The following is a 22624-nucleotide window of genomic DNA, read 5'->3' on the forward strand; positions in this document are numbered from 1 at the left end:
GGTGCTTCACTGGCAGTGACCTACGCCACAAAGACCTATGCATCCATGGACGCTCACAGACACCAGGAGCAAAGAAAACCCCGAGAGCCACTGTTCTCCCAGCTGCTTCCCCTGACTGCCCAGAGAAGGCTGCTGCCCTCAGCCGGGGCATCTGACCAGCCAGCCCATTCCCCTCCACACACTTCTGCCGCCCTCCCCAGAACAGCCTGACCCACACACAAACCCTCTGGGCTCTGCGGGCCAAAGGGAGCATCAGCACCACCAGGAGAGGGGCCAGCACCCACTCTGGAGCACGCTCCCCTTCGCAGATGAAAACGCTATTCCAGAAACCAGCCGCCACCAGAGTGGATGCAGAACCCTTCTAGAACTATGCTCTCACCACAAACAAGGGATGTCAGTGGCTGGGTGGCAGCATGGCATGGCAGGGCAGGCACTGTGCAGGCAGCATGGCCGGAAGTGAGTCCCAGAAACTCCCTCACCTCAGCGTACATGCCGCACTGCAGCTTAGAAAAGCAATGGCATCTACTTCCCAGGGTGTTGTGAAAATTACAGTCACGGTGCCTGCAACAGTGAGAATGACATCTCGGCCACATCCGCCTCAGCGACAGCTGCCGTCCTCACGGTTACACGCAAGACCACACGTGCAGACACACACACTGTCCTCACCGCAGGCTGCTCCTGCTTCAGACATGCCTTACGATCAAGTATTAATAAGGAGATAGTTTTAATACTTCCAACATGGTGGAAAGCTTCAACAGTGCTGCTGGTGTTAAATTCTGTGTGACTAAAGAAAAGGAATCCTGACTTATCCCATGTTGGCGGTCAGAAAAAAAGCACTTTCTTCATGGAGCACCTTACTCCCCAAATTTGACTTAGTATCCAGAAAAAAAAAAAAAAAAAAAAAAAAAAACTCCTAAGGCCTGATCTTTGCATCAAAGAATCCGCACTTGGTGGCCGCTCAGCCTCAGTGGATCTGCCGCCCGCTCCCCTCACCTGGACGCCGGGCGAGCGCTGTAGGGTTGCACTGGGCTGCACCGTGGTCTGGGCCTGAGACACTTGCTTAATTATGGTAGTTGGGGTCACCTGCCGGGCAATGATAGGTGTCCCAGGTGCCTGAAAAATAAGTAAGAGTCACCCAAAACAAGCACGAGTGAAAGGAATTCACCCACCACAATACACATAATGACTCCTTCCATACAGAACTGGTACATCCCAGTGGGTCCACAGGCTCGTCCATGACATGAAATGAAGCCACTACCATTCTAAAGTCTTCTCACTAAAGAAACAATGCAGCATTTTCCCACACTACAATAAACACACCATTAGGCTTCTTAACGAAGTCTACAAAAGGTCATCTCTGAAGAATGCAGGTATCTGGAAATCAGTCCTCGCACTGCTGTCTTATGATCTTATTAACAATCACTAAAAAGGAGGCAAAGGCAGATGGCCCGTCAGTGCCGCAGAGGAGAAGAGAGGTGGCCACCGGGGACAGCGGAACACCACAATCCTGAGCCCATGAAGTTGGTGGGAGAGAGACTGACACGGAAAGAGCAGATGGCAGACTGCAACGCGATGCCCACAGTGCAAGTGAAGCCACGAGTGTCTTCTGCTGTGTCCCACTCAGCAGACAGGCGCTGCAGACTTGAGGACACCGTTCTGTGCTACTTCAGATGGGGGTGGTCTCCGGCAGCCTCCATCATGTCCGTCTGCGTCCCTATCTATGGGACAGAGGCACGACTCCAGAGGGTACGCAGGTCACGTGGGTGGCAGGAGGAGAATGTTGGTCAAGTCATTCTAGTCTTCACAAACCTGCCAGGCCGTTCAGAGCAGCAGGGTCACAGCGCCAGGGAACATGGCAGGAGATGGAGCAGGAACACACAGCGTGCAAGCACGTGCAGGTGACAGCCATGGGGCTAGACACAGACACACGCCGGGAGAGGCGAGTCCTGGGCACTCTGCTCTCCACGTCAGAATCCGTGCTCCCTCCCACAGCTCAGGAGTTGGGAGCTTCGGCCCTGAAGGCTTGCAGTTGTGTGTGCGGCCTTCATGCGCCCCTGACAACAGCAACCACCCCCACGCGCACGCAGCCACTCCAGGACTCTTGGTGCCATTAACTGCCTCCACGTGGCGCTGGCGGCAGTCCTGCCAGTGGAGTCCTAGCACAGTCTTTTGCAGATGAGGGGACAGGTACCGGAAGGTGAAGCCACAGGGAGAGAAGGGAAGGGACCGGGGCGGCCAACCCTGGACTGTTCACTTTGGCCACACTCGGCCGGCCCTGCAGTGGACTACAGGAGCCGGTGTCTCCGAGCTGGACACAGCCCTGCCACCAAGAGGAGGACACGAGGACAGCGCCGTCACAGGCCCATCCCAGACAGGAACGGACGCCCCCCACACTTCCCAGTCCTCACTCCCACCCACGGCTGTGCCTGGGCCTTGCAGGCTTCCCCAGCATGCGTGGGGAGAGGGGTTGGGCAGGGAAGGGGTTTGCGCTCCAGAGCACACGCGCACTCACCTGTACGGTGGAGATCTGGACAGGAGGGGCACTTGTGGGGGTGGCAGGGCGGGGCGCCATGGTGGTCTGAGGCTGGGCATGGGCCTGTGCCTGCATCTGGGCCAGGGCCTGCTGAGGGATCATTAACAACTGCCCATTCTCACTTCGGACGAGAACCATTCCTGCAGACAAAGGAGAACCGGTGTCAGGGACGCACCCACCCAGAGCCACGAGACGTGCCTGGCCCTACCCAGGAGAAGCCGGCGGCTGTAAGAAAGTAACACAGGAAGTCAAGTCTTAAACATACAAATCCCCCAAATTCAAAACATGCTTGTGAATCAACAAGTTATACAAGACAAAGAAACTGACAAGGTTGTTAGAAGGCAATTAAACCAATGGCACCCGAGCCTTCGTTTTATAAATGAGCCGGTGAGCAAGACAATGTAGTGATGGCTTCCACCGGCCACACCATGGGCCCTTACACCCCCAACTGGCCACACAGCCCACAGACATGCCAGTCTCCTTGCCCCCACTTCCTGCCCGTGCCATGGCCACGTCTGCTGGGCTGGGCCTAGAGGGCACAATCCTGTCTATGGCCCACACTCCAGGAGTCTCCTAGCCTGCTGTGCTGTGACACCCAAACCCAACAGAGAGAGGGTGGGCCACGAGGCTCCTCACTGGAACACTCCTCTCAGGAGGCGGGGCAGTGCCGTCCCCACACTGCTGTGACACCCACAACGTAGGCACAGGGATGCGACGCACCCGGGGAACGATTCGCCCTTCATGGTCCTCGAGTGAAATCACAGGACAGCAAATCCTACCAGTTAGGTTTGGCACTCATTTTAGCTTCAAAAAACAGCAACCAGTTATATCATAAATTCCACTAGAACAGTAACACAACTGTCCAACTTTTAAATTTAACTTCCCATGACAGAGGTGGGGATGCAGCCGCCACAGGAGGGCTATAAACATCACGCTCTTTCCCAAGTGAAGCCTCCACAGATGGCCCAGCACCACACAGCCCGGCTGAGAAATGAAACCCGCACAGCAAGGCACCGCCAGCGGCTTTCCCATCCACCCATCGCACACTGGCCAAGCCACAGGACTTGGGGAGCGGCCACTGTGTTTCACAGCCTCTCCTTCCTCCCTTTACGGAGAATGGAAAATGATACCCTCAAAGAAACTGAAGTAAGGCCTGAAAACCTCCGGTTGGTCATCACAACAAATGAGCGTGGGCTTCTTCCTCCTGGGCTCAGAACCTGGGGCACTCTCAGAAGGTTTAGGAGTCTGTGAAGCTGTTGGGCCCTGGCTCTTTTGAAACTCAGCATGGTATCAAGAACAATGGTGACGCCTCTCCCTGGGATAACATCTAAAATTCTTGATCCAAAAACCACATTTGTGTCCATTAAGAAAGCTTTCCCCCCAAAATATCCCTTTCAAAATAAACCATGCTTAAATCAAACAAACAAAACCAAACATCCAGCTGCAGCAAATAACCTGCTGGACTCTCCAAGCATGGAGCTCACAAACAAAGTAACAGCAAAGGCCTCCAAGGCTCCCTCTCCAACTCTGTGCCCGCAGCACCCAGAACAGCCTTCGAGTCAGGAGGACACTCATCAGCCACGTGGCCACCAGAGCAAGAGTTCCACTCTCACCCAAGCACTCACAGGCCTGAGACCCCAAAACAAGATGCTTGGTAAACACCCCCATGTCTGTCATGGGTATTATGGAGTGTCAACCTGACAGGACCGGAGGAAGCAAAGTGCTGTTCCTGGGTGTGTCTGTGAGCGTGTTGCCAAAGGAGAGTCACATCTGAGTCAGTGGGCTGGGAGAGGCGGACCCGCCGTCAATCTGGGTGGGCACCATCTCATCAGCTGCCAGCATGGCCAGGATAAAGGCAGGCACGGGAACGTGTAAGGACCGGACCGGCTGAGTCTTCCGGCCTCCATCTCTCTCCCGAGCTGGATGCTGCCTGCCCTGGAACATCAAATTCCAAATTCTTTGGCTTTGAGAACTCTTGGCCTTACACCAGGGGTTTGTCAGGGGCTCTCGGGCCTTTGGCCACAGACTGAAGGCTGCGCTGTCTGCTTCCCTACTGCTGAGATTTGGGGACTTGGACTGGCTTCCTGGCCCCTCAGCTTGCACACCGCCTATTGTGGGACTTCACCTTGTGATCACGGAAGTCAATTCTAATAAACTCCAAACTCCCCTTCGTATATTCATCTCTCCTTTAGTTCTGTTCCTTCAGAGAACCCTGACTCATACAATGTCCTCAAATCCAACACTTCATTCACTGCATTCAGACACCTGCTCCTCCTCCTCAAGAATTCTGAGAAGCCAGGGTGGGCGTGGTAGCTCACGCCCAAAATCCAGCACTTTAGACGGCCAAGGTAGAGGGATCACTTGAGGCCAGGAGTTCAAGAGCAGACTGGGCAATGTAGTGAGCCCCCATCTCTACAAAAAATATTTTTTTTTTGAGATAGCATCTCGCTCTGTCGCCCAGGCTGGAGTGCAATGATGCAGTCTTGGCTCACTGCAACCTCCACCTCCTGGGTTCAAGTGACCCTCCTGCCTCAGCCTCCCGAGTAGCTGCATTACAGGCACACGCCACCATACCTGGCTAAATTTTTGTATTTTTCTTAGTAGAGATGGGGTTTCACCGTGTTCCCCAGGCTGGTCCTGAACTCCTGAGCTCCGGCAATCCACCCACCTTGGCCTCCCAAAGTGCTAGGATTACAGGAGTGAGCCACTGCGCCTGGGCCAAAAAATATTTTCTATTCGGGAAGCTAGGGTGGGAGGATCATCTGAGCCCAGGAGTTGGAAGCTGCAGTGAGCTATGACTGCATCACTGCACTCCAGCCTAGGCCACGGGGTGAGACCCCATCTCCTAAAAAAAAAAAAAAAAACCTCCCACAGGAAGTGACCATGTGACTTCAGGCAGGTGTAACGTAGCCTCTCAAGGCATTGAAAATACCTGTGAACCAGGCATGGGTGGTCACACCTCCTAAGCAGAACTGAAGTTCGCTTCCAACAAGCGGCATGTAGGAGGCGCTGTCTCCGGGGACTCTTTCTTGTCCGCCTCCCTGGTTAATGACTGTGCCAAAAAGCAAAGTCAGACACTGTGTGATGATCTGAGGACAGTCAGAACACCAACGGCTGCTGTGTTTCCAAGATAGTCTCACAGTTCTGGGTCCTGTGAGCGCTGCTTATGGCCACTCCTTCAAGCAGACAAATAACCCAGGGGCATCTATTCACACCACAGTAAAGAAGCGCAACTCCGTCCAGACATAATTAACTGAAGAGTAATCGACAGTGGCTATGGCAGCACCTGCCCTACAAAAAGCAGTCGCCCCTCGTGCCTCTGCTTCCCTCTCCGTAGCTGCAGCAGCGTGCAAGTGGCAGGTGTGGCCCCGCCCTGCCTCATCGATGGGACCTCAAGGCTGCGGAGGGTTCTGCCCAAGAGCTCCCCAGAGAGAGCTGCAGGGACACTGGCCTCATTCCCAGCCATCCTTCGAGAGAGGAGCCAAGGCTGATGGGGAGGAGGGCTCTCAGAGACAGAAGCACAACCGGCTCCACACACCCGGCCCTCCAGTAAGGGAGGAAGACATCAAGCCTGCAACAAGAAACACGACACCCGTCCCAAAGACCTCAGAGTCCTCGTCCTGCTAAAACGGGCAATTCCAGGTGGTGACGGGATGGGGCACAGCCCCAGAGGTCATTAACAGTTACGGTCAAGAAGCGGGGGCCTAGGACCCTGCCTCCAGACCGAGCCACCGTGGTCGCCAGCTCTCCCACCCCACACCTCCCCGGCTCACAGCCCCTCTCTCTGCCCCACTCCACCTTCCTGGAGACTCCTTTGTGGCCTGGCCAAAAGCCCATGGCAGCCGACGTGCACACACCACCACCACAATGCATCCGTGTCCAGCTGACCACCACAATGCATCCGTGTCCAGCTGACCACCACAATGCATCTGTGTCCAGCTGACCACCACAATGCATCCGTGTCCAGCTGACCACCACAATGCATCCGTGTCCAGCTGACAGAAGGACACTGGGGCTTCCTTTTCCAACTCTCCTAACATCTTCCTTAGCATAGGAGGAAGTGTTCTTCACAGAAAACTGAAGAGACGTGGAAAAGCACAAGAACAATGGAAACCTCCTGAAGCCCCTCCCTGCATGCACACCTGCGAGCTCATGCACTTGGAAGCCGTAAGGACCTCGGGGCTACCTGCTGCTCTGTCCCCTCCTGGCTCCCCGGGCACACTTCCCATGGCATTTTTAAACATTCTTCAGAAACATAATCGTCTGCAGCTACATACTATTTCATGCAAAATGTGTTTATAATTTCCTTTTGGTGAAAATTTAAGCTATGTTCTATTTTTCATATGGTAAAAATATAGATTTTGAAACTAAAACAGTGTGAAGCTCTCTCCACTATCCCAGCACGTCAAGGCCACACTGCTTGAGGTGTGCAGTGCTGAGTCAGCAGTGCTGCCAGCTGCCTCCCTGGGGAAGGAGCAGCCTGCACCCCTCTGGAGCCTGGCCAGCGGTGACCAGGGCCTCCCCCAAGTCTTCCAGGGACCCACACTGCCCCCTCAGCATGCCACCACCAATTCCCACAGCATGAGTGAATCCCACCCTCTCTAAGGAGAAACACCAGGGTTCTTACCCATGACAGCTTTCCTGATTCCTTTCATCAGTAACACTTTCACTGTACTTGAAGCCAAAATGTACAGCACGCGAAGCTGCACCATGGCCACACAGGCACCTGCAACCTGGGAACCCCCATTTGTGGGGAAACACGTCTGACAGGTGCCACAGGCCGCCCCACACTCTCAGCATAAACCCCAGACCTGGGCCTGCAGCTGTGAGCTCCGCCCTGGCCTCTTGAGGCCCGGCCCTGGCTGCCTCTTGGACCTGCACCGCCCACACCGGCTTGGCTCTGTCTGTCGCTCTCCTGTGCTGCCCAGGTCAGGACACATCCCTCCACAGGGGTCCACATTCACCTCTGCCAAAACCCAGGGCTGTCACTATCCTGGGTACCCAAGTCACTTGGGAGCATGGTTCCAACCCCGCCTAGGAGGGCAGGCCCCCTGTGGATTCTCAGAGGGGCGTTTCCTCTCTCCCAACTCATAGGACAGGCTGCCTGGACCTCTTTCCCCTCTGCTGGTGGGAAAGCCCCTGGTCCTGAGGGGCTCTTAGCATCAACTCTCCTGAGGCTACGGGGCTCTCTCCGGCACAAGCATCAAGGTACAGAGCCAGGCAACGAGCAGCTGCCGAGTCCCGCCTCAGCTGCTGTCCAGCTCCACATCTGAGCCCTGCTAGTTTTCCTTATTTTCTAGAATGCTAAACTCTTCAATTTAAAGAACATTTATCCAACTTCCCCAGCCCTTCTGGGTATCTGGTAACGGGAAGGTCTGTTCTCACCATCAGTGTCACAACTCAGTACCAGCCCCTCCACTGGATGGGCAAAAAGCCAGGGACAACCGGCCGCCCGAGGAAGGCCCAGCATCAACCCAGACACCGAAGCAGTCAACTGATCAAAGTAAGTGAGAAACCCTCTTCAAAATCACAAAGATTATCCAATACGACAGTCAAATTAAAAACTCCTGGGATGACCAGATGATAGCGCTGAGGCATTCCCCCTGAATACAGCACGGAAAAAGAAAGAAAAAACTTAGAAGAACAGATGAGAAAACGCAAAGGAGCATTCCAGAAAACCCAATAGGTGATCAACAGAAATTCTAGGAAGGAGAAGAGAAAGGAGAGTAGTTGCTAGAGCCAGCGTGAACGTGCAGAGGGAGGCGCACACCGGCCTCACCGCAGAAGCCAGACCACTGGGAAAGAGGTGCTCCCTCAGTTTCCAGGGGAAAATCAGAGATCCCACCCACAGCACAGGAAAGTAGAGCTCGGCCACCCTGAGCACGGCACAGAAACGGGAACAGATGGCGGGTGCCTTTGAAACCCCGTGGGAAATTACCTTCCACCTGGAACTCAATGCCAAGCCAAACCACCCACCAAGGCTCAGAAGTAAATAAAGCCATGTCAGACACATTAGGTCTCAAAAAGCGTATATTCTGTAAGAAGGGAGAAGTCGCTTAAACAAGGGAATAAGTGAAGAAAGCAAAAGATGGGATCCAGGGAACATGGGGCTGAACCCAAGAGAAACAAGGAGACTCTCAAAGATGAAGCGGAACGGAGGAACAGCCGTGGCCAGGAGCAGGGTCCGGAGGGCCGGGGTGCTGGGGCTGGCTGTGGGGCAGTCAGCACCAGGGAACCCGCAGCACTTTCAGTCATGGAGACACAGCTGCCTGGACAGGAAGCAGAAGCAGCACAGCGCCTGGCTCGAGTCAAACAGATGTTCACAGCCAAGAGCCGTGCGCGCCGAACGCGAGTTCGCCAGGGCTTCCTGGGCTGGACGGGGGCTCTGCGGACTGCGGCTGGGCAGCCGGACTCCCTAGCTGACGCTTCCCTGGGCAACCTCAGGAGGCGGCTGTACAGGCAGGGCCACGTGAACACACGTTTTCAAAGTGGTTCCCTCTGAGAGGCAGTTAAAAAGGGGGTGGGGTGGGCCGGCAGAGTTTGTTTCTCACTGAAAGCTCTGCTCTTCAAAACAGGCATATGATTCAAGCTTTACACTTTTTTTTTTTTAAACGGAGTCTCGCTTAAAATTTTACTCTTTTAAATATTTTTTTTTTTTTTAAAGGAAAAAGAAAAAAAAGACAGCCGGTGCCTCAGACGGCGATGGGGAGGCACTGTGAGCAGCAGCTGCTCCGTGAGTGAGCGCACCCTTGGGTAGCTGGGCGGGCCCAAAGCCCGGGAGGATGCAAGGAAACTCAAGCACACAGCTGCCAGGCCAGGGGAGGATGGCGGAGGAGGCAGAGGGGGCCGTCCCAGCCCCCACAGTCTTGGCGGGGCAAGAACACCCGAAGATGGGCCCCTGGGGACACAAATGTAAGAAAATCCCTCCGTCCTCTACCCAGCTGTATTTATGACGGTATCACAAAAGCGTCTGCACCATGGAGACGTATGCAATCAGGAGGTGGGTGGGCCTGCTACAGCTTCTATCCGGGAGAACGCAGAGAACGGCTGGGCCGTCAGTCGGCTGCCCTCGCCCTCACTTCTCACCCAAGCATGGAGCGGCAGGAAGAGTCAGGGCTGACCGCAGGATAGAAGCAGCCCCACTGGAAGGCCCAGAAAACACAAACAGAGCCACCAGCAGGCAGTCTCATCCCTGCAGAGAGGAGCATGGTCCTCAAGGAATAAACTACCAAAGAGATGAGCAAAAGTGATGGTTCCCTGCAGTGAAAAGGGGTGGCCTGACGCCTGAGGGTTTACAGCTCCATTTCCCTCCATAACGAGGACACTCGAACCCACTGCATGTTGCCAGCTGGGACCAGTGGCAGGCAAGACACACGTGGTGACAGCCCAGATGTGGAAAGGGCCCTCTAGAATCCAGTGCACTCTCCGTACGGAGGCTGGCTTTCTCTCTAAGTGGGTGCTCGTGCTGTGACAAATGCATGGCCGCATCTTCCTTCTAACCTGTTCTGGATAAAGCAAGCGCTCTCTCTCCCACCTCAAGGGGGTCGGCAGGCGTAAGGCCCAGAGCAAGGACAGCACAGAGTTACGTGTGCTGGCCGGTGCAGGCACCAACACCACCGCTCCCTGAATACTCCGCTAAAGATGAAGCTTCTGACGCAGCTCCTGGTCCAGCACTGGCAGCCTCCTGCACACCACAGATACTACTGTAAAGTCATGAACTTTGATTCGTCCTCCCCCAAAACTACAAAACACTGATTAAAACAAAAACATGAACAAATGAAGGGATGTGCTCTGTGTTCATGGGTCAGGAAATTCAAGACGGTTAAGATGTCAACTCTTCCCAAACCGCAGAAGCAATGCATCCCAAAGTCCCAGCAGCCTCCTGTGTAGAAACTGACAAGGCGATTCTAAAATTCATACAGAAATGCAAAGGTCTTAGAGTAACCCACATAACTATAAAAAAGAACAGTCACTCTGGCCGCCGTGGCTCACACCTGTAATCCCAGCACTTTGGGAGGCCGAGGGGGGCAGATCACTTGAGCCCAGGAGTTCCGGACCAGCCTGGTAAAACCTTGTCTCTACTAAAAATACAAAAATTAGCTGGGCGTGGTGGCACACATCTAATGGTGTAATCCCAGCTACTCAGGAGGCTGAGGCAGAAAAATCGCTTGAACGCAGGAGGCAAAGGTTGCAGTGAGCTGAAATCACACCACTGCACTCCATCCTGGACAACAGAGCAAGACTCCATCTTAAAAACAAAAGAAGAAAGCTCCATTAATCTCGGGGCCAGGCTCACACCTGTAATCCCAGCACCCTGGGAAGCCAAGGCAGGCAGATTGCCTGAGGTCAGGAGTTCGAGACCAGCCTGGGAAACATGGTGAAGTCCCATCTCTAGTAAAAATACAAAAATCGGACAGGTGTGGCCGCGCCTGTGATCCCAGCTACTTCAGAGGCTGACGTGGAGGACTGCTTGAGCCCGGGACACAGAGGCTGCAATGAGCTGAGATAGCTCCACTGCACTCCAACCTGGGTGACACAGTAAGATCCCTGTCCAAAAAAAGCTCCAGTAACCAGGATAGCACGGTGTTGGTGCAAGGTTAAACAGATCAACACAGCCGTGCAGAGTCCACAACAGCCCACACACAGATGGACAAAGGCAATTCAGCGGCGAGGACAGGCTTCTCACACACTGGAACAACTGGGCAGACACAGGCAAAACCCTGGGCCCACACCCCGGAGTGTGTACCAACATCAACTCAAAATGGATCAAGGCCTCAATGTAAAACCTAAAACACTAAAATTTCCGGAAGAAAACAGAAGAACATCTCTTTGACCTGGGATTAGGCAAAGAAATTTTAGATACAACATCAGAAGCACAATGCATAAAAGAACAAATGGATAAACTGGACTTCATCAAAATGGCAGTCTTCGGCTTTTCAGTAGACAGTGACAGAAAATGAGAAGACACGCCACAGAACGGAGAGAATCTTTAGAAAGTGTCCATCTAATAAAGAGCTCGGATCCAAAATATATGCAGAATCCTCAAAATTCATTAAGAAAACAGCCCAGGCTGGGTGCAGTGGCTCATGTCTGTAATCCCAGCACTTTGAGGCTGACGTGGGTGGATCACCTGAGGTCAGGAGTTTGAGATCAGCCCGGCCAACATGGTGAAACCCCAACTCTACTAAAAATACAAAAAAATTAGCTGGGCATAGTGCTGCCCACCTGTAGTCCCAGGGGATGGGAGGGCAGGGGAGGGCAGGGGCGGGGAGGGGGGGGTGGGGAGGGGATGGGAGGGGAACAAAATGATCCAATCTTAAGTGGGCAACTGAGTAGACCCTTCACCAAAGAAGGCAGATGGATGCAAAGGGGCACACAGAGAGAGGCCAACATCATTAGTCATTAGGGAGATGCAAATTAAATCCCTAATGCGATACCACTACACACTCACAAGAATGGCTAAAAATAAAAAGACCAGGTGCCATCCAAGATGTGGAGCGGCCGGAGCGCCGGCATGCCGCTGGTGGGAGCTGCTGTGAGAACAGCTGTGCAGCTGTTTAGAAAGTTAAACATACTCCTCATGTAGAACCTGCCATCCCACCTGAGGAGTTTACACAAGAGAAAAGCAAGTACGTGGCCTTTCAAAGGCTTGTGCACGGGTCATTCCAAGCAGTTTATTTCGATAGCCATAAATTGGAAACAACTCCAAAGTATACCAAAGAATGAAAGTATACACAGTTTCTGGCATGTCTGTAATGGAAAAGCACTCAAATAAAAAGGGAAGAACTACTGACACATGCAACACGGATGACTCTCAAATCATCACACTGAGTTGACGCCAGAAAAGAGAAAAAGTACACACCGTGTAATCTAGCTAGCTTGGCTCTGCACGCCATCAAACCTCATCTCCAACCGTAATCCCCACGTGTGGAGGGAGGGAAGCCACTGGATCATGGGGCGGCTTCCCCTATGCTGTTCTCGTGACAGCAAGTGAGTTCTCACAACGTCTGACAGCTTCATCAACGGCAGTTTCCTCTGCCCTCCTGTCTCTCCTGCCACCTCGTGAAGAACGTCCTTGCTTCCCCTTCGCCTTCCGCCATGACTGTAAGTTTCCTGAGGCCTCCCCAGCCATGTGGAACTGTGAGTCAATTAAACCTCTTTCTAAGTTACCCAGCCTCGGGCACTTCATAGCAATGTGAGAACAGATTCATACACTGTCTGATTGCATTCATATAAAATTCTAGAACATGCAGACTCTCCTGCAGTGACAGAAAGCAGACGGGGCAAGGGGTGTGGGAGGGAATGGAAGGAAGGGCTAGGGAAAGGCAGAGGCCGTGCTGGGTTGGCAGGGTTCACCATTCTGACCCTGCGGTGACGGCTTCATGTGCACGCACAGCTTGTCAAAACTCACAGAACAGTCACTTTAAATGTGCTCAGTTTATTGCTGTCAACCACACCCCAACAAAGCTCTTAAAACACACGCACATATCCCTTAGAGAGCAAGATAAAGATACAAACCCCCCATCCACAAACAATGAAAAGCATAGTTTTAATTCTCTTCTTCCCACCACCCTTCCCGAGTAAAAATCACTGCCAGGTTCACAGCTAGCGCACGGCCTTCTTCCGGCAGCCCTGCCTCTGAGTAACACTAGGAGCTGCCCAAGAGTCGCACTAACGACTCCATTCACCACCACACACAAAAACCGGCCCCGTTCCATGAGTTTTCCTCCATCTGACCCCATGCACAGCACAGGGACCTGACTGAGCTGTCAATGGCACCACCAAGCAATCACAACCTCCACACTGCCTTTTTAACAGAGTATCTTACTGAGGAGCTCAGAGGATCAAACAGCCGCAGGGGTCCTCAGCTCCCCACCTCTGAATGAAATTGCGTGTTCAGGTCTGCGAAAAGTAACCCCAAGCTAGCACCTTTCGTGGAAAAGGGTATCCCAAAATGCTGCAGAAGGAACAGTGGTCAGGCCTAAGGAGCAAACCACAAAGCATCGGCCCTGTGGGAGCTGGCCCCGGCCCCCATTTCCATAAAGCCCCGGTTGGACGCGCCGCATGCACCCTCTACGCCCTCTGGAAAGCCAGGCTCCACAGAAAGACGAACCCAAAAGGCCACACTCGGCACGGGAAAGAACAGCCTCTCCTGAAGGATCAGCGGCTCTGCTCTGCAGGTGGAAGGGCCTGGATGGGGCTTCCACCAACCCACCCACAGCTTGTTGCCGCCCTGGGCTCTGATTCCAGGGTTTCTCCTTATTCCTTAGGTGGTCTGCACAGCAGTCAGCCCATTCCCTCATCATTTGGCCAAATTTCACACACATGCAGTGGCTCACCTTGGAGCAAAGTGAAAACACCAACCCGTGGCCACTTCGACTCATGATTTGTTTCACTCGTGAAATTCTCTGTGACTCAACAGGAATGCTTACCCTCTGCCTGTGTACAAAAGAACTATGTGCAAATCAACACGAAAGAAATGGCAACAACACACCAAACTCCAAGTATAAAGGTTTGCCCTGAAGTTTAAAAGACTGTCTTTCACCTCAAAAGGCAGGGGCACCACACAGCACATGGTACGGATGGCCAGATGCGGTTCTCCAGGTCCAGTGCAGAAACCTGGAAGGGAAAGAAGTCTGCAACCCTGAGGGCCCAGCAGCATCGTCAAAGGAGCGAGGTGCAAACCCCAAACAGGCGCCATGACTGACAGGGCCTGCGGGAAAAGCCTCGCCCGCCTGCAGCCTCCACGACCCCTCCTCCTTGCACTCACCTCCCAAAGCACAGCCAGGCTTGGGAGAGACGCTTTTCACAGCCACGGGCCCTGCTGTCACTCGCACTGTCCTGGGCTCTGCCAGCCTCTCTGGCCACTTTCCTCTGTGGCCCACCCCACGCCCTGGCCCAGACCTGGGCACTTCTCCCTCTGCTTTCTCCGTGGGAAGCTTCTCTGCAGCCATCACCTCCCACCTAAACCCCAGACCTCATCACCCACTTGCTTCCTCACCACAGCCAGTTGGAGGGCGCCACTTCCCTGTCACAGCAAGCGCCACCACCCCCTGGGCTACACATGCCAAAGCCCAAGACTTCCATGGCATCTTCTAACCCACACCCCACTGCCACCAGGGCCTAACCATCCCAGCTCCCAACTGGCCTTTAGGCCTGATCCTCCATCTTCAACACTGCCACCCTAGTCTAAGCTGTCACACCTCTCACCTAAGAGAAGACAGTATGCCCAAGCCTCCTTGTGGGAAGGCAGCAATCCTTCCAGAACCTCTGGTGCCTTCCCACAGGCCTCAGGAGAGGAAAAGTGCAAGCGCCCTGGGGCGGCCCTCACCTCTCTCTCTCTGCAGTCTCACCTCACGGTGACACTGGACACAGCCAGACGCCCCTGCCCACCACCAGCCTGGAACCTTCCTTCCTCCCTCCCACGCATCACCCTCCAGAGCTGGGCCTCCCAAGACCTCCCTGGCGAGCACACCTCTTCACATCTCCCGCTTGGCATTATCGCAGTTGCAATTTTGTGACTGTTGAGTGATTCAGTCACTCTCAGAAGTCTGTCTCTCCTCTCAGTGCAAGCTCCTGGGCTCAGGGGCTAAATCCTACATTCACACAAATGAACAGACTGGAGAAAAGTTTAGTGAACCTACAGGTGTGCCGCGCCCACCCAGGCCCATCCTCCTCCCACCATGTACTCCAATTCCTTATGTGTCTCTGTTTCTCCTGCCGACCGCAAAACCTTACTACTGGAACTATGTCAAATTTATCCCTCTATATTCAGAGCGGGATAAAATAAACTTGGCAAATAATTAATTTTCTATACTGGATTCCTAAATAAATCATTACTTTACGAACATGTAAATCACATACTCCTTCAACAGGTATTCACGAAACACTATCATCAAGCCCCGGGCACACGGCGGAGGGCACAGTGGGCACGGACTGCATCACTCTACACACATGGGGCAAATAAACAATGACTGAGAAGCCGCCTCCGGCCTGCCCTCACTCCCTCCACTCCCAGCTGGGTGAGTTGCTCCCGCTAGCCTCGTAGACACATCCCTGTCTGGGGCGCAACCAGTTGGCTGGAGTAGGAATTGTGTCACTCTGAATTGCTTTCCTGGTTGTAAAAGCAGCTGAGGGGGTTTCTAAGCCATCTGACTGCTCACAGCCACCCCTTCATGGTGCAGGGTCTCACACGCGCTCCGCTCCTGCAGCTGAGCCTCCCTAAAGCACTGGGCAGAGGCCTGGACACCCAGGAGCCGCACCTGCTCTGGGATGCTGGAGGTGCTAAGGGGGGGCCATTCAGAGTGACCAACAGCGACAGACCCACCCCACACAGGGGTTCTGGTCTTTTTTTCCTGCCAGGACTTCTGCAAACCCAAACAAAGCCCCCAAAAATGTTAGCTCCTCAAATTCTCTTTAAGTTAACTTTAAATGGCTAAGATATTTTGGTAAGAATACTTTAGGAAATTACAGTTGATCTCTGAACAACATGGGTCGAACTTCCAGGGTCCACTTATGCAGGTTTTTTTCAACCAAGCAAGGACTGAAGGCACAGCACTGACAGAATACGAAACCTATGTACGCAGAGCTGACGTTTTCCACGCCTGGGCTCCACCAACCAAGGACTGAAGACACAGCACTGACAGAATACGAAACCTGCGTACGCAGGGCTGACGTTTTCCATGCCTGGGCTCCACCAAGCAAGGACTGAAGACACAGCACTGACAGAATACGAAACCTGTGTACGCGGGGCTGACATGTTCCACGCCTGGGCTCCACCGGGAACTTGCATGTGCATGCAGGGCCCTGGAACCACCCTGAGAACACTGCAGGGCGACTGCATCTGGCACGGTCACTTCAGAAAAGTCTTAACACATGGACACATCTCCATGAACAGGTACAGTGCACGTGCGTGTCTGTCAAGCCACGCGCGGGGAACAGAGCCCTGCTGCAAACTTCAACCCAAAGCTGCCTCTGAAAAGCCTGTGAGCAGCCTTCAGTGAGGCGGGCATCCACCTGACATCTAACACAGATATCCTTCCCCACAGCGAGCTCACATTCAAGAGTACCATGAAGCATTCTGCCCAAGCCTCCGAGCACACTCAGCAAAGGCACAGGCTTGCATCCCCTAAGTACCAACCCTGTGTCAGCTACAGGTTAAAACTGCTTTGCTTAAAACTTAGGATCTAGGGAAGTACATAGGTGTTTGTTGTACTCATTTACTCTTTTAAGTTTGAAATTTTGCAAGATAAAACTCAGCGGTAGGGACTGCTTTGCTATCTAGACACGCAACTTTGGGTGACATGATCTCTCCACTTGGGGGGATGGGCAAGGGGAGTGACAAGGTAGACAGGGGGACTCCTGGTAAACTGACACAGAAGCCCTTCACCGGGAGCCCTGCTAGCTCTGCAGCTCCAGGGCCCAACACACACACACACACACACACACACACACACGCGCGCGCGCGCGTGCACCATTCACCCCCTTGTACTTGGGCTGCTGTGGGGAGCGGAGTGAGGAAAGCCTAGCTCTTGGCCTCCAGGAGCTGACAGTCTGGTAAAGAATGGAAATGTAGGCTGGGCACGGAGGCTCGTGCCTGTAATTCCAGCACTTTGGGAGGCCGAGGCGGGGAGATCACAAGGTCAGGAGATCGAGACCAGCCTGACCAACATGGTGAAACCCCATCCCTATTAAAAATACTAAAATTAGCTGGGTGTGGTGGTGCATGCTTGTAATCCCAGCTACTCAGGAGGCTGAGGCAGGAACTTGAAGCTGCGAGTTGGAGGTGGTAGTGAGCCAAGATCATGCCATGGTACTCCATCCTGATGACAGAGCAAGACTCTGTCTCAACATTTAAAAAAAAGAATGGGAGTGCAGGCACAGCTGACCAACAGTGGTCAGGGGCAGCCTTAGGGCCGGGCAGGAGGGAAGAACGGTGTGCCGCAGGGGCATGGTCACAGTGAAGCTGCGCAGGTGCGTGTTAAGAGTTGGCCAGGTGGAGGAAAGACACACAATGCCAGCGCAGCGAGGCCAGGTGAGCAGTGCATCGGGCCAGAGCCCCGAGAGTGGTGTGGCAACATGTGCACAAAGAGAGGAGGCCTCAGAGGCCTCTGCTGCCCTACAGGGAGCCGAGTCACAGGCAGGGACACCAACAAGACTGCCACGAAACTAGACACCTGCACCTCCATGGCGCCCAGTCAATTCAGGCAACGAATCTGAGTTTCTGGTGTCCTGGATGGGATGATGCAGCAGAATCAGCAGTGTCACAGACGTCACCACCCAGAGTCAGACATCACAGCCTTTCCATGCAAAAGTCTAATACTCATTTAGATTCACTTTCATGTGTAGACAGACACGCAATTTAAAACAGCTCTGAAGCATTACAATGATTTTCTAGTCATTCAATAAGTTAATAAAGTTTACCTGGCACAGCAGTGCCCATTTCTACTTTTTCTTTTATTTTTTTTTGAGACGGAGTCTCGCTCTGTCACCCAGGCTGGAGTGCAGTGGTTTGATCTCGGCTCACTGCAACCTCCACCTCCCAGGTTCAAGCGATTCTCCTGCTTCAGCCTCCCAAGTAGCTGAGACTACGGGCACACGCCACCATACTCAGCTAATTTTTGTATTTTTAGTAGAGATGGGGTTTCACCATGTTGGCCAGGATGGTCTCCATCTCCTGACCTTGTGGATCCACCCACCTTGGCCTCCCAAAGTGCTGGGATTACAGGCATTGAGCCACCATGCCCGGCCCATTTCTGCTTTTTCTTAACTCCCCGCCCCCCCACGGCCTGTCATGCCTTGTGGCACGTTTTAGACCAGTCCTGAAGCCAGAGCACACACTGGCAGGACGGGCTGGAGCCTGCGGGGAGGGGTCTTGCTTGCCCTGCTCTATACACCTCAGTGCAGGCTGCAATTTTCCAATACTCATGTTTAGAGTCATTATTTTTTTTAAACAAATTTCATAGAAAAACTTCACTAAGTTGCCAAAAGTGCTTAATTGTCTTACCTATTTTTTAAACTGGCCCCAAAAAATGCATCAGGTGACCATGTAAGCAACACGAAAGGCCACGCAGCGCAGATGCAGAACCTCACGGAGGGACACGCGGCGCAGACGCGGAACCTCACAGACGGACACGGGGCGCAGACGCAGAACCTCACGGACGCACGCCCGGCAGGCCCGACTCAGGCGCTCTCCGCGCCCCACCACCTCCACACTTCTCAGCGCTCAATCCGCTTGCCCAAGTGCACCTGAAGTGCCTGAGTCTATCTGACAGATGCAACGTGCAAGAAACAGGAAACGGCTTGCAGTAGGTCTCAGGACAGTTTTTCTTCACGTCTTCAGGTGAAAGGCTCCTGCTGAAAACATCGAGCACCTGGCATCACTTCTGCCTTCGTGATGCCTTCCCTTATATTCTCAGCCATTCCTGGTTTCTGATCTTCTCAGGTTCCAGTATCTCTGAAACCCACAGGTCTCACGCCACTTCACCGACTCCCTCTTTTGGGGGAGCCTGGATCTAAGGCCAGATCGTGGCCAGGCTGCTCCAGGCTGGGCATCCAAGCCCCCATTCTCCCGGCACCACACCTTGAGGACCAGCGTGTACAGAATCAGGCCGTGCTCACTTCCACCAACAGCAGTGAGCACGCTGGCTGGGTCCAAGGTGCCTCCCTGACACTCTGCTAAACCTCAGGATAAAGCATATTCATCTGCACATATTTAACTCCCAACACTCCAAAAATCCCGCAATAACATAGAGCCTTTGCTTCTGCACAATTTTAACATGTATTCTTTCATTTGCACATTCTGAATTTCATTCATATGACACTCTGAGCATTCCCTCTGCCTTGACTGAAAGCTCAGTTCCAACTCTGTGCCCACCTCCCAGCCTCCCCCACCCTACTCTGCTAGCAGCTGAACGAGCCCAAGGTGGGCGTTTTTCACTCGATTCTCCCTCGCCCCTTTCTCACTAATCATATCTTCTTGGATTATGAGTATTTTTCTTAGTCACCTTAAGTTCTTACCAGAGTAGTAAGCACATGTGTCAACAAATAAAATCATCAACAAGCAAAAGCTCCCGCCAAAACCCCAGGGAAGGGCCCGGGGCACAGAGCATGCAGCCTCTGGCACTCGGAGGCAGGGGTCGCAGGGAAGGCCCCGTGGAATAGCCTGGAAAGACGGCAGCTGGCGCAGCAACACCGAGACACGGAAAGTACAGGACACCTCTGGACAAAAGTTCCGGATTCTTCTGACAATCAGCAAGCAAGAAGAAAACAACCCTCCTTCCTCAGAGCTCCCCTGCAGCACTGTCCTTCTGTGAGCCTGCACCTCCCACCTCCCACTCTTCCTGAAGCCAGCGGTGTCTCAGCACCTCTGGAGTCTCCAGGTTAAGACTTCACATATTTGGATACATTTTATCTCCTAACTTGAACAAAAATGGTTGGTGAAGCTGCCATTTGGATGGTGCTTCCAAGCCAGTGGTGAGGGCAGTCAGCTCTGCTTTTCTGAAACGACAAGGACTGTGCTCCGATTCCCTCCCCGGGAACTGCTGGTCCTGGAGCGACCATCTCGGCAGTTTGTGTCCTCTGATGGGCCAGGACACAGGACTTCTCTAATCTAAAGTCTACACGTTTGTCCAGAAGGCAGCAAACATCTCTCCTCTTCCACATGTTTACTGTGTTTTAAAGCGGCTCTATCCAGAGAGGCTGGGGAAGAGGGACCAATCTGAGAATGCCAGGGCAAGAAGAACAGCTCGGGGCCACAGGCAGCGCCTGCTGTCTGCAGAGGATGGACTTCCAGAAGGCCCGGGGGCCCACGAGGCCTCAGTTCTCAGCACCTGAAACCACATCTCCAGCCCTCAACTTCCAGTGTTCTGCTTATTTTCAAAATGTTTTAAATAGTGCCAATCCCAGGCACAATTTCAAGGAAACTGAAGTCAGCTGGCAGATGACATGCACCTTAAATGACTTTACAGCAAAACCTCAGTTCTCCAGAACCTGGCTTTCAGACAACCTCGCTCATCAGAAGACACCAGCAGGGAGACAGCAAAGCTGGAGCTCCGAGCAGCCAGCGGCCGACCAGCACACACTGGGCACCAGCCCCAAGTCAGAATCACACATGGATGCTGCATACCCTCCTGGAGCTTCCAACCAGTGCCATGCATCAGACGATGCTAGGAAGCAGAGCTGCCCAGCCCTCTAAGAACTTGCCACCAGCAGACCTTCTTGACCTCATCTGAGCACCAAGACTGGCTTCTCGAAGGAAGCAGCTGGGAAGTGGTGGATGCAGGAAAGAAGAGTGGGAGGCAGCTGACCAGACATGGTGAGAAGCAGGAGGCCAAAGAGAGTGGCAAGGACACAATGAGGGAATGACCTGGGAAGAGCAGGGTAGAGGGCCATCCGTAGGAGAGGGGGCCACAGGGCAGATCCCTCAGCAGGAGGGGGTCAGGCAGGGTGGCTCCAGTGCTCTTCATGAAGCAACAAAGGGCACCACCTGCCAAGACGCATGTGTGGCAGGAATCAGAAGAGGGAGGTGTCGGGACAAAGGAGCTAGCATGGGCCCTGCTGGGTTTTACATCAACGGAAGGCATCTGATACAATCCAACCTCCACTGAGACAAATAAACAAATATCCCCTGCCCCAAGAAAAACAAACAGAAAACAACTTTAGAAAATAAGGAGTGGCAGCCGGGCAAGGTGGCTCATGCTTGTAATCCCAGCACTTTGGGAGGCCAAGGCGGGCAGGTCACTTGAAGTCAGGGGTTCGAGATCAGCCTGGCTAACATGGCGAAACCCCCTCCCTACCAAAATATATAAAAATTAGCCATGTGTGGTAGCACATGTTTTTAATTCCAGCTACTCAGGAGGCTGAAGCATGAGAATCACTTGAACCTGGGAAGTGGAGGCTGCAATAAGCAGAGATCGCACCACTGCACTTCAGCCTGGGTGACGAGCACAAGACTCCGTCTCAAGAAAAAAAAGGAAAATGAGTGGGAAAGAACTTCCTTAAGAAAATCTAACACCTGTAGCAAATGTCATCTTCAACAGTAAATCACTACAAGAGTTTTCTTTATCATCAGAAGCAATTCAAGGCTGCGGTCATCACCACCTCCCTCAGCACTGCACCTGAGACCCCAACAGGCCCAAGCCCAGAGAAAACAAGGCAGTGGAGCACAGGATGTACGTGAAATCAAACTGTCATTAACTGCATATAATTAATTCTCTAGGTATGAAACTCAAAATATTGCAAATTTTGAATGATTAACAGTGCTAGAGTAAGATCAGTATACAAAATTCAACTGCAATTCAACACACTATCAACAAAGAATTCAAAAATGCAATTTTTTAAATTTACTTTTAGAGAAGGGTCTCATTCTGTCACCCACGCTAGTGTGCAGTGACACAATCACAGCTCGCTGTAGCCTCAAACTCATGGGCTCAAGCGATCTTCCAAACCCTAAACTCCTGAGTAGCTGGGACTACATGTGGGCATCACCACACACAGCTAATTTTTATTTTTTTATTTTTTGTAGAGACAAGGATCTCACCGTGTTGCTCAGGCTGGTCTCAAGCTCCTGACCTTGAGCAATCCTCCCACCTCAGCCTCCCAAAGTGCTGGGATGACAGGCATGAGCCATTGTTCCCAGCCAGAAAATGCTTTAAAAAAAATAATACTACATACAATAGCAGCAATGAACACAGAATTTCCTGGAATATCCTACATATATGTAACAAAATATGTGTAAGACCTACGTGGAAAAGACACGCAAAACTTGATTGAAAGATACTACAAAATATCTAGAGAGAGTAATATACCATATTCATGGATATAAACACACTATATCATAGATTTTAATTCTCCCAAAATTGACCCACAGGTCGATATAACTTCAATTAAAATAACCTACAGGGACTTTTATGGGCCCTGAAAAACTGACTCTCAAATTTGTAAGCAAGATCAAAATCCCAAGAGTTGCACAGACAATTCTCAAGAACAACAGAATGGAATATTGCCCCAGTAGACATCAAGAGTTAATATGAAGCTACATTATTTAAGAACAAGATGCTGCTGATGAAAGGACAGTCGAATAAACCAAGA

General features: G+C 52.6%; 1 protein-coding gene across 1 annotated transcript in view; it reads right to left on the minus strand.

The window, feature by feature from the left end:
* The window catches only part of TAF4 (TATA-box binding protein associated factor 4), a gene marked incomplete at its 5' end in the record, with an annotated part of 79279 nt that overhangs the window by 29106 nt on the left and 27549 nt on the right, over positions 1-22624 (minus strand). The window contains 2 exons of the mRNA XM_017503514.1: positions 994-1113; positions 2513-2673. Coding sequence (XP_017359003.1) covers positions 994-1113; positions 2513-2673 — 281 coding nt within the window. The remainder of the gene's footprint in view (positions 1-993; positions 1114-2512; positions 2674-22624) is intronic.

This window comes from Cebus imitator, unplaced genomic scaffold, assembly GCF_001604975.1.
Source record: "Cebus imitator isolate Cc_AM_T3 unplaced genomic scaffold, Cebus_imitator-1.0 Scaffold311, whole genome shotgun sequence".
Taxonomy (NCBI): Eukaryota; Metazoa; Chordata; class Mammalia; order Primates; family Cebidae; genus Cebus; species Cebus imitator.